At 41.1% G+C, this 12,846-nt stretch overlaps 1 protein-coding gene across 7 annotated transcripts in view; it reads right to left on the minus strand.

Annotated features, from left to right (window-relative positions):
* The window catches only part of LOC124043777 (double-stranded RNA-specific editase 1-like), a 176,423-nt gene that overhangs the window by 10,416 nt on the left and 153,161 nt on the right, over positions 1–12,846 (minus strand). For all 7 annotated transcript variants that reach the window (XM_046362729.1, XM_046362728.1, XM_046362726.1 and 4 more), the window contains one exon: positions 1,934–2,102. In XM_046362729.1, coding sequence (XP_046218685.1) covers positions 1,934–2,102 — 169 coding nt within the window. The remainder of the gene's footprint in view (positions 1–1,933; positions 2,103–12,846) is intronic.

Consider the following 12,846-nt stretch of genomic DNA (forward strand, 5'->3'; position numbering starts at 1 on the left):
TAGCAGTGCAGTCTTTCCCATCAATTTCCTTCCACACTCTATAAAGTGTTTATGCCAATTGCCTTGGAGAGAGACGACTTCAAAAAGGACACACAGGCAGACGGGAGTAAAAATACCATTACCAGACGTCAGAAACGAGACTCTGACAAACAGCTCTGATAACTGCTGCTCCGGTCTCCTCCTGACCCGAGGCAGTGTGTGTGAGAGTGTGTGAAATTAAGACACAGACTGGAGTCGCAGTCAGACAACGCTAGGAGACCTTCAGTTTTCCATTAGCCCGCAGCAGGGACATCTTCCATATGCAATGGGGGTTGATTGTTGGACTGTATCATTGCTGTTGTTCAGTCCTTCCTCCCACCCACCTTACTTGTTGAACGTGATTTAACCCTTTATGGATAGTAGCTAGCGCCAGTGGCCACGGAGGTTCTGGGGTGCACAATCAAAGAACCTAATCAGACAAAAATAGTGCTCTGCTCTTTGCACACACACACACACACACACACACACACACACACACACACACACACACACACACACACACACACACACACACACACACACACACACACACACACACACACACACACACACACACACACACACACACACACACACACACACACACACACACACACACACACACTTGAGCTTGATCACTACTCTCCCTTAGCACACTGAAGTGATTGGGGCTTTGAAGGCCTTCAGTTGCTTTTTGAAATAAAAAAAATAATTTGGAGAGTAGCACTTCTAATGAGGCCCTTTAACTAGCCGGGAAAAGGAAGAACTAGGCCTCCATATTGTGCATTAGTGCCGCGGGCAGGCCATGTAATCAGAGGAGAATGGTGTATAAAAAAAACCACAAACCACAGGGAAAGAACACTGAGGGCTAGGTGAAACAACGCTAGTTCATTTAGCTAAATGGCCATTGCCAAGTCATTAATCATTAGTTTCCGGAAGAAATAGTAGGAAGTGCATTTTTTTAACCTTTTTGTTGCCATGGTCATGTTGGGAGAGAACGTGTTGTGTAGAGAACTGGAGGGTAGTCTGTTCTGTAAAGTGGTGACACTTTCTATGCCTTGCTCTAAATCACGCTATAAGCTAGGCTAGCTTAGTGCACATGCTATTTGTCATCGTGTTCTGTTTTGACTTAGATTTTTGAGTTACATAGTAAAATAGCAGAGCCATTATTGCATGCTCAAAATCATTAGGTGTGTGAATCTCCTGTTGGCATTGCCTTGACTGTGGACAGTAAGCAGGGCTGTGTGGGGTGTCTGCGAAAATACCTGGGCTGGACCCATCGATGCAGCTGTCCCTGACATTGCCTGAATCAAATGAGACTGGGCTTGACTGAAGTGGAATATACAGCATAACGCCTAGCAACTAAGTGCTATCACATATAAAGCAAAGACTAACTGCTCTAGAAAACCAGCCCACTAGGGAACATTGCAATCCTCCATTATTTTCATTTTAACAAGATTATTTTTGTTCTTATTTATTGGATTAAATTTCTGCATTGTATCATAGGCCAATCTAAACAGAATTAGCCCAAAACACATCAAATAATTGCAAGTCAAGACCAAACCTGTATTAATCATGGATGAATCTATTCCTATGCATTAAAGGCAACGCAGAATCTGCTAAATGGGTGTAACGGACACCTTTACACAGATACTAGTAACCTAACAGGCGGGCCATAAAATAAAGCTGTATCGACCATAAGAGCAGCTTACTGACTAAGGATTAAGTAAGTAATGGGCAAGAATTGGAGTCAAATTCATATCCACTCTGTTTAATGTCCAATTCAATTCCTAAATTGAAACAACCTGGACCATACCACTTACCAATGCCACATGGTGTCTCACAATCTTGTTGACTTTGGGACAGAATATGTGGTGAAAGAGATCGCAAAAGGGACCCACGACGGCCAGGTTACCTTGCGATCTTGTCACTGCAGGACATGGTCAGCAGCCTTTCTCCCTGCAGCACCCCGTCCCATGTCTGGATGGTGTTGCTGGTCCTCACGGGAATGGTCCCCTCCCCAGACTCTATTTTAGTCCTCAGCTGGCCCCGCGCCTTCCGGTTAGGGTGTCGGTCTCCTTGGTCTGTGGGAGGGGGGGGGGGGACAAGGACAAAACCGAAAGATGAATCCTTCACCTGCGGCTGTGCAGAGAATCTCCAGTTTTCTAACAGTATTATTCTAACTGTTTTATCACGCCCAACACAGCTCTGAGAGGCTACATAGAACGCTAAGTGTGTAGCAAGGAACAGCTGACAACCGACCCAAACATCACCCCCCCCCTGCGCTTCTCTTTCGCTCTTCACATTCAACGGGACAGACAACACAGTTGCGGGGGGCTGGTGAGGGTGTCCGAGGCCATAGAGGGAGCATCTAAGTATCCGGGGGGGGTCAAAACTGATTTGAATCTACTGGGGGGACTTGCGTGCTAAATGTATAAAATGGGGAAAGGTCCGATGGATACCTTCATTTGTGAAAAATGTAGAGAACTTGATGCAGCTAAAGAAATTATTTATTACTCTTCGTGAAGACATTTTTGTTTTTCTTCGCCAAGCTGCTTGAACTGAATAAGGATTCTATGAGGCTATCGCATCTTTATATGCTTCCTATCAAAACATCCAAGAGGATCATTTGTGTTTTCCTGGGGCAAAAGTTCAGGATATCACCAGGTTGCTTCCCGAGGCTGTGAGTCAGTCACCGGGGGCTTGTATTGTCATGGTTCATGTGGGGTCAAATTACATTATGAAGGGCAGCTCAGAACGTCTCAAGTTGGATTTGAAGAACTGATTGGGTCTCTACTTGACACCAACAAACGCCCCATAATATCTGGCCCTCTGCCCTCCCTAAATCATGGCATTGAACAGCTCAGCAGACTTTCAGCCCTCCATAACTGGCTACGAGACTATTGCAGCTGGGTGGGTGTAACATTTATTGACAATTTTGATACCTTCCAGAAACAAAGCTCGTATTTACAAGGATGATGAAATCCACCCAAATCATTTCGGTTACTGGATCCTTTTACAGCATTATAAGGCTGTGTTAAGACAATTCCAGCGCGTTTAATCCTCCTCATTGGGTTGCTGAGTTGTCACAATGCTTCAGCAAATCTACATTATCCCAGGGGCATTGGAAGTCACAATGTAAGTAACCTAATTTATATCCCTCTTACTGCCCTGAATGCCTCTGTTCATCCCACAGGTATTGTATGCAGTAATCATATGCCTATGAACCAGAGTAATACTGTTAGCACTGAGGTGGTGTGCCCTAGTCGGAAGTCCACTGTGTGCAGCTCATCCTGCACTAATAAAAATAACCCAAGCATGGTCTACCTCTGCTAAGCTTCCCAGTAAAGCAATCAAGCATCCCAGAAAAGAGAAAATTATCCTACGTTAACATATGTAGCTTAAGAAACAAGGTTCAGGAAATCAATAATTAGCAAGTAACAGATTACATTTATATTCTGGCAATCTCTGAAACTCACTTAGATAATACCTTTGATGATAGTGGTGACAATACATGGTTATAAGATCTACATAAAATACAAATGCCAATGGTGGAGGTGTGGCTGTTAATATTCAGAACCACATTCCTGTAAAGCTTAGAGAGGATCTCGTTAAATACTGTTGAAGTAATATGGCTACAGGTTCATCTGCCTCACCTGAAGCCCATTCTGGTGGGAAGCTGCTATAGACCAAGTGAAAACAGTCAGTATCAGGATAACATGTGTGAAATGCTTGATAATGTATGTAATATCAATAGAGGTATACTTTCTGGGTGATTTAAATATTGACTGGCTTTCCTCAGGCTGCCCACTCAAGAGAAAGCTTCAAACTGTAACTAGTGCCTGCAACCTGGTTCAGGTTATCAATCAACCTACCAGGGTAGTTACAAACAGTACAGGAATGAAATCATCAACATGTACTGATCATATCTTTACTAATTTTGCAGAAATGAGTTTGAAAGCAGAATCCAAATTCATCGGATGTAGTGATCACAATATAGTAGCCATATCTAGGAAAACCAAAGTACCAAATGCTGGGCCTACTATTGTGTATAAGAGGTCATACAATAAGTTATGTAGTGATTGCTATGTTGATGTGAAGAATATTGGTTGGACCGTGGTGTGTAATGGCGAGCAACCAGACGCTGCACATCCCAATGCACCCATTAAGAAAATGACTGCAAAAACTGTCAAATCCCGGAGAATTGATGAGGAATTGAAAAATTGTATGTTTGAGAGGGATGAGCCAAAAGATATGGCAAATAGGTCTGGCTGTACAATCGATTGGCAAAGGTACTGCAACTTGAGAAATAATGTGACTAAACTGAATAAAAAGAAGAAACTACACTATGAAACAAAGAATGATCAAATAAAAAGCTTGGGATCACCTTCATTAAAATACATTTTGGGCAAAAAGGCAAACGCCGCGCCATCATTCATTGGATCAGATGGCTCATTCATCACAAAACCCACTGATATTGCAAACTACATTAATTATTTTTTTAATTGGCAAGATCAGCAAACGGGTATGACATGGCAGCAACAAATACTGACACTACATATCTGACCAAATTATGAAAGACAAGCATTGTAATTTTCAATTCCGTAAAGTAAGTGTGGAAGAGGTGAAAAAAATAATTGTCTATCAACAATGACAAGCCACCAGAGTCTGACAACTTGAATGGAAAATCACTGAGGATAATAGCGGACGATATCACCACTCCTATTTGCCATATCTTCAAATTTAAGCCTACTAAAAACCGTGCCCTCAGCCCTGGAGGGAAGCAAATGTTATTCCCCTACCTAACAAAAGTAAAGCCCCATTAACTGGCCAAATAGCCGACCAATCAGCCTGTAAACAACCCTTAGAATACTTTCAGAAAAAAATGGTGTTTGACCATATAGAAAGCTACAGTAAACAAATTGACAGACTTTCAGCACGCTTGTAGCGTAGGACATTCAACAAGGACAGCACTTACACAAATGACTGATTGGCTGAGAGAAATTAATGATAAAAAGATTGTGGGGGCTGTTTTGTTAAGACTTCAGTGCGGCTTTTGACATTATCGATCATAGTTTGTTGCTGGAAAAACTTGTTATGGCTTTACACCCGCTGCTATATTGTGGATAAAGAGTTACCACTCTAACAGAACACAAGAGGGTGTTCTTTAATGGAAGCCTATCCAACAAAATCCAGGTAAAATCATGCAATTCCCCAGGGCAGCTGTCTATGCCCCGATTCTTTTTTCAATCTTAACTAACGGCATGCCTCTGGCTTTGAGTAAAACCAGTTTATCTATGTCTGCGGATGACTCAACACTATACACATCAGTTACCACAGCAACACTTAAAGAGCTGCAGTTAGTTTCAGAATGGGTGGCAAGGAATATGTTAGTCCGGAATATTTCAAAAACTAAAAGCATTGTATTTTTATCACTAAACCCTAAACCTAAGTAAATATTGTAATGAATAATGTGGAAATTGAGCAAGTTGAGGAGACTAAACTGCTTGTAGTAACTCTGGATTGTAAACTGTCATGGTCAAAACATATTGATACAATAACTAGGTTGGGGAGAAGTCTGTCCATCATAAAGCACTGCTCTGCATTCTCAACAGCACTATCAACGAGGCAGGTCCTACAGGCCCTAGTTTTGTTGTACCTGGACTACTGTTCAGTCTTACGGTTAGGTGCCACAAAGAGGGACTTAGGAAAATTGCAATTGGCTCAGAACAGGGAAGCATGGCTGGCCCTTGGATGTACAAAGAAAGCTAACAATACCAGTCTCTCCTGGCTCAAAGTGGAAGAGAGATCGACTTCATAACTACTTGTTTTTTTTGAGAGGTAATGACATGTTGAATGCGCCGAGCTGCAGCGTAGCCTAGTGGTTAGAGTGTTGGACTAGTAACCGGAAGGTTACGAGTTCAAACCCCCGAGCTGACAAGGTACAAATCTGTCATTCTGCCCCTGAACAGGCAGTTAACCCACTGTTCCCAGGCCGTAATTGAAAATAAGAATGTGTTCTTAACTGACTTGCCTGGTTAAATAAAGGTAAAAAAAATAATAATAATAAATAAATACCCCACAAGACCAGAACAGACTATGGGAGGCGCACAGTGCTACATAGAGCCATGACTACATGGAACTCTATTCCACATCAAGTAACTCATGCCAGCATTAAAATTAGATAAAGAAAACAGATTTAAAAAAATAAACCTTATGGAACAGCGGGAACTGTGAAGCAACACAAACATACATATGCATACAAACATATGATAACGTGCACTATACACGCACGTACACATGGATTTTGTGTTATAGATATGTGGTAGTAGACTAGAGGCCTGAGGGCACACACTAAATATGTTGCGAAATATGTTATGAATGTATTGTAATGTTTTTTAAATGTATAACTGCCTTAATTTTGCTGGACCCAGGACGAGTAGCTGCTTTCTTGGTAGAAGCTAATGGGGATCCATAATAAAATACAAATAAGCTTCTTTCAGACCATGAATTAATGTATCTGATGTATTAATGTAGCCGATTTTGTCACTCAAAAACTAAATTGTATTGGTGCAGTCAATAAGCCATTAAGGGTCTGTACCACCAATATCTAAGCAATCCTGGCCACCTGTACAATTACACAGTAGATTTGATAATTGAAAATATATGTTACACCAGGCAACAGATACAACTGTCGAGGATACATACACAAAAAAAGAGAGAGACTTGTTTCTATTGTGGTCCTCTAGGGCATGACACCAAATCACCTCAACAGTGAAAAGGATACGAAAGACAACTTTAAATACAACTTCATTGTATTAATCACAACATTTCTAGATGTTGGAATCTAATTCAAAAGGCCAACGGGCCTAATCAATTCACTGACTAATTGTACAAGGATATTTCCTTTTTGTCTTTCTCTGTATGTAGGCAAACAATGACAAAATCATGTATATGTGACATATAAAGAGGGTGAGTAATCAGACAAAAGGGTAGAAGTAGAGAGAGATGAGAGTGAGAGAAAGGAGAGAGCGCGAAAAATATTGAGAAAGGAGAGCGAGACAAAGGAGAGCGAGAGAAAGAAACGAGAGAAAGGAACGAGAGAGTGCGAGAGAGAGATGCAAAGAGAAAAAGGGGGAGAAGAAGACTCACTAATTAAGAGACTTGTTGAAATGTGTTTATTGCACATTTGGACATCCAAAGTGAAATTATAATTCAACGAAACCAAGCATAAAAAGGAAAACATACAAAAGTTAATAGAACAAAATAAAAAAGCTCTGATATTGAATTCTCAACAAGTGTAAAATTCAATTTAAAAAGGTGTCAGCCAGCTAAGTGAGGGGAATGGAGACTGACCCGAAGCTGGGGTTGATTGACTGTGGCTGTCAAAGGTCACTAAAGATGTGATGTCACCAAAGTGGACAGCCATATATGTGCAGTACTAGTCAAAAGTTTGGGCACACCTACTCATTCAAGGCTTTTGTTTTGATTTTTTAATACTATTTTCTACATTGTAGAATACTAGTGAAGACATCAAAACTATTAAATAATACACATGGAATCATAAACTAACCAAAAAAGTGTTAAACAAATCAATATATATATTTGACTCGTCAAAGGAGCTAAACCTTGCATTCTCTCAACCAGCTTCACCTGGAATGTTTTTCCAACAGTATTGAAGTAGTTCCCACATATGCTGAGCACTTGTTAGCTGCTTTTTCTTCACTCTGCGGTCCAACTACTCCCAAACCATATACATTAAGTTGAGGTTGGTTGACTGTGGAGGCCAGGTCATCTGGTGCAGAACTCCATCACTCCCCTTCTTGATCAAATAGCCCTTACACAGCCTGGAGGTGTGTTTTGGGTCAATGTCCTGTTGAAAAACAAATGATAGTCCCACTAAGCGCAAACCAGATGTGATGGCATATCACTGCAGAGCGTGGTGGTAGCCATGCTGGTTATGCATGCCTTGAATTCTAAATAAATAATTGACAGTGTAACCAGCAAAGCACCCCCATACCATCACACCTCTTCCTCCATGCTTCATGGTGGGAACCACACATGCGGAGATCATCTGTTCACCTATTTTGCATCTCACAAAGACACTGCAGTTGGAACCAAAAATAAAAAAAATAAAGGACAGATTTCCACCGGTCTAATGTCCATTGCTCATGTTTCTTGGCCCAAGCAAGTCTCTTCTTATTGGTGTCCTTTAGTAGTGATTTATCTGCAGCAATTCAACCATGAAGGCTTGATTCATGCAGTCTCCTCTGAACAGTTGATGTTGAGATGTGTCTATTAATTGAACTCTGAAGCATATATTTTGGCAGCAATGGCTGAGTCTAGTAACTCCAATGAACTTATCCTCTGCAGCAGAGGTACAGTTGAAGTCGGAAGTTTACATACACTTAGGTTGGAGTCATTGAAACTTGTTTTCAACCACTCCACAAATTTCTTGAAAACAAACTATAGTTTTGGTAAGTCGGTTAGGACATCTACATTGTGCATGACACAAGTCATTTTTCCAACAATTGTTTACAGACAGATTATTTCAAGTATAACTCACTGTATCATAATTCCAGTGGGTCAGAAGTTTACATACACTAAGTTGACTGTGCCTTTAAACAGCTTGGAAAATTCCCCCAAATTATGTCACGGCTTTAGAAGCTTTTGATAGGCTAATTGACATAATTTGAGTCAATTGGAGGTGTACCTGTGGATGTATTTCAAGGTCTACCTTCAAACTCAGTGGGAAAATTGAAAAATCTAAAGAATTCAGCCAAGACCTCATCCTTGGGAGCAATTTCCAATCACCTGAATGTACCACGTTCATATGTACAAACAATAGTACGCAAGTATAAACACCATTGGACCAAGCAGCCGTCATACTGCTCAGGAGGAGACGTGTTCTGCCTCCTAGAGATGAACGTACTTTGGTGCCAAAAATGCAAATCAATCCCAGTACAACAGCAAAGGACCTTGTGAAGATGCTTTAGGAAACAGATACAAAAGTATCTATATCCACAGTAAAACAAGTCCTATATTGACATAACCTGAAAGGCAACTCAGCAAGGGAGAAGCCACTGCTCCAAAACCGCCATAAAAAAACAGACTACGGTTTGCAACTGCATATAGGGACGAAGATCGCACTTTTTGGAGAAATATCCTCTGGTCTGATGACCAGAGGATATTAGAACTGTCTGGCCATGATGACCATCGTTATGTTTGGAGGAAAAATGGGGAAGCTTGCAAGCCGAAGAAACACCATCCCAACCGTGAAGCAAGGGGGTGGCAGCATCATGTTGTTGGGGTGCTTTGCTGCAGGAGGGACTGGTGCACTTCACAAATAGATGGCATCATGAGGGAAGGAAAATTAGGTGGATATACTGAAGCAACATCTCAAGACATCAGTCAGAAAGTTAAAACTTGGTCGCAAATGTGTCTTCCAAATGGACAATGACCCCAAGCATACTTCCAAAGTTGTGGCAAAATGGCTTAAGAACAAAAAAGTCAAGGTATTGGAGTGGCCATCACAAAGCACTGACCTCAATCCCATAGAAAAGTTGTGGGCAGAACTGAAAAAAGCGTGCGCGAGCAAGGAGGCCTACAAACCTGACTCAGTTACACCAGCTCTGTTAGGAGGAATGGGCCAACATTCACCCAACTTATTGTGGAAAGCTTGTGGAAGGCTACCCGAAACATTTGACCCAAGTTAAACAATTTAAAAGGCAATGCTACCAAATACTATTTGAGTGTATGTAAACTTCTGGCCCACTGGGAATGTGATGAAAGAAATAAAAGCTGAAATAAATCATTCTCTCTACTATTATTCTGACATTTCACATTCTTAAAATAAAGTGATGATCCTAACTGACCTAAAACAGGAAATTTGTATTCAGATTAAATGTCAGGAATTGTGAAAAACTGAGTTTATATGTATTTGGCGAAGGTGTATGTAAACTTCTGAGATCAACTGCAACTCTGGGACTTCCTTTCCTGTGGTTGTCCTCATGAGAGCCAGTTCCACCATAGCACTTGGTTTTATTGAGTGCACTTGAAGTAACTTTTTCCGGATTGACTGACCTTCATGTATTAAAGTAATGATGGATTGTCATTTCTCTTTGCCTATTTGAGCTGTTCTTGTCATAATATGGACTTGGTATTTTACCAAATATATCTATCTTCTTTATACCACCCCTACCTTGTCACAACACAACCGATTGGTTCAAACGCTTTGAGGAAAGACATTCCACAAATCATCTTTTAACAAAGAATACCTGTTAATTTAAATGCATTCCAGGTGACTACCTCATGAAGCTGGTTGAGAGAATGCCAAGAGTGTGCAAAGTTTCCATCAAGGCAAAGGGTGGCTACTTGAAAGAATCTCAAATATAAAATATATACACTTTCGGTGACTACATGATTCCATGTGTTATTTCATAGTTTTGGATGTCTTTACTATTATTCTACAATGTAGAAAATAGTAGAAATGAAGAAAAACCCTTGAATGAGCAGGTGTGTCCAAACTTTTGACGGGGCACTGTATATGTTGTGGTATCCCGGGAGGTCTACCCTGGGTGTTGGTGATGGAGGGGAGGTCGTTGTCGCGACGTTGGTTCCCTCTGCTGGGAGGACCCGGACTGGGCACCCCGAAGCTCGTGACACCAATTAGGGGTAATTAGGGGAGAGTGCCAACCAGCTGTGCAGACCACAAATGGAGCACCGTGGCACACCGCGGGAGAGTAAAAGGGAGAGGCAAGGAGTGTACTGACAGAGGGGAACGAAGCTCCCGGAGACTAATGAGAAGGACCAAGCCATCCAAGTTATTTTGTTACGTTTATTATTTTTTGCTTAGTAAGTCGCGTTTTCTGACTTGAACCACCCTGTCTCTGTGTCCATCCCTGTGCGCTCAACCCAACGGTTTACCACAATATATGAAACATTTTCCTTCATAGAAAATACATTAGTGCAACACATTCGGCAGAAAATAACTTAATTTTCATTAGATGAAAATGTGCAACACACAGAAGTGAAACTATTTGACTGGCAGCCACACTTACAATGAAAAAGCAAGGTATTTTTTTGTAAATATGAACCATGGCTATCATATCTCTAATGTTTAGGCCTATCATAGAAAGAATGGAGCCAGCTACATTTCCTAATATTTTGCTTAAAGGTAATCTTGGACTTCATGAAGAAAAATAGGCTGGCTACACGGAGAAATGTACCGGAGAAAAGTAGCTACTTGTTCGTAAATTCTCATCCGAGTTTAGAAGTGCAACTTGAAGCACAAAATGAGTCTGATGCAGAGCAGAAGTTACAATAAGAAGCATTTTAGATCGGCGTTTATAAAACGTGCCTCGATATTTCTTACGCGTTCTTTTTTCCCCCGCATGCAAAATTCTGCGTTAGCAAGTTCATTTATCCCCGGGACCATCCATACGTAGAATGTATGCACACATGACTGTAAGTCGCTTTGGATAAAAGCGTCTGCTAAATGGCATATATTATTTAGGGGTCGTGTTATCTAAGTGGATGAATTAATAAGGTAACGAGGCATCATATTGTGTTAGCTTCCTTCCGTGTTTGAGAAGTCAAAAGTCCTTTGGATAAGTTATTTGTACAGCTGTCCCCCCTCCCCAACCGGCAGGCCCGTTGCTAGAGCCTCCAGAAAGGCCTACCCACACATGTATAACTTCATGAGCTGGATTGACTGTTTTTGCAATTAGTTTATTTTCATTTGCACTCATTAGCATATTTAGCTAGCACCTTCCATGGAAATTCACTTTTACTTGAGCCAATTTTGTTAGCATTCTGGTAATAGACCTTCAAAGGGATTTTGTTTTATTGGGGGCACCCCCTTGTGTATCCCGGGGTGAGAGAAGGATGGTATGATGAAATGAAAATCTGGATACCGCCCAACCCTATAACGCATTGTAACTCTGGATCAAACATATTGATCATAAATGTTGATACTGTAAATGACAAGATTTTTTAAATATGGAAATGTGTAGTGCACATTTGGACTCACGGCTGTGTCGTTTGCTTGTATGACATCAAAGCAGTATTTTTTAAATAATCCTTAACATCTCATCATTCAGAACATCTCATCTTTCAACTCCTCTCGATTTGCAGCTTCCCCCTCACAGACAACAACAAATGCTGAAAAGTAGCCCATTGAACGGGACAGATGGGGGTATCTTCTTGTCGCGCGCAGTCCTGAAGTTTGGAACGGCTGTCAGTCAAAACCCAATCAGTACTGTGAAGTGGAGAACTTGGAGGTCTGACGTCATGTATAGCATATTACTGTACAGCCACCGCGTTCCAAGTTAGGTGCTTGTCAATGGCCAAATCTGACATTTGACGATTTATTTTTTTATTTATTTTACCTTTATTTAACTAGGCAAGTCAGTTAACAACAAATTCTTACTTTCAATGACTGCCTAGGAACAGTGGGTTAACTGCCTCTTCAGGGGCAGTTAACCCACTGTTCCTAGGCTGTCATTGTACCATTTTCAGCTCGGGGATTAGTCGGTTACTAGTCGGTTACTAGTCCAACGCTCTAACCACTAGGCTACCCTGCCGCCCCGATTTGCGGGCAATCGGTTCAGAAAAACAAATCACAAATGTATATATATATATATATTTTTTTTAAAGCAAACCGGCACCTCTTTCGGAGCCTAACACCAATTGGTGGTTGTCTTTTTCACTTGCATTAAAGGGATAGTTCAGTGAATTGCATTAGGTTAAAAACAATACGTTTATGATCGGAAATGCTCTTCTAGGTTTATATGACGGAGCGTCACACATTAACAGTCTGACTAGTAA

Source organism: Oncorhynchus gorbuscha, linkage group LG09 (genome assembly GCF_021184085.1).
Source record: "Oncorhynchus gorbuscha isolate QuinsamMale2020 ecotype Even-year linkage group LG09, OgorEven_v1.0, whole genome shotgun sequence".
NCBI classification, from domain to species: domain Eukaryota; kingdom Metazoa; phylum Chordata; class Actinopteri; order Salmoniformes; family Salmonidae; genus Oncorhynchus; species Oncorhynchus gorbuscha.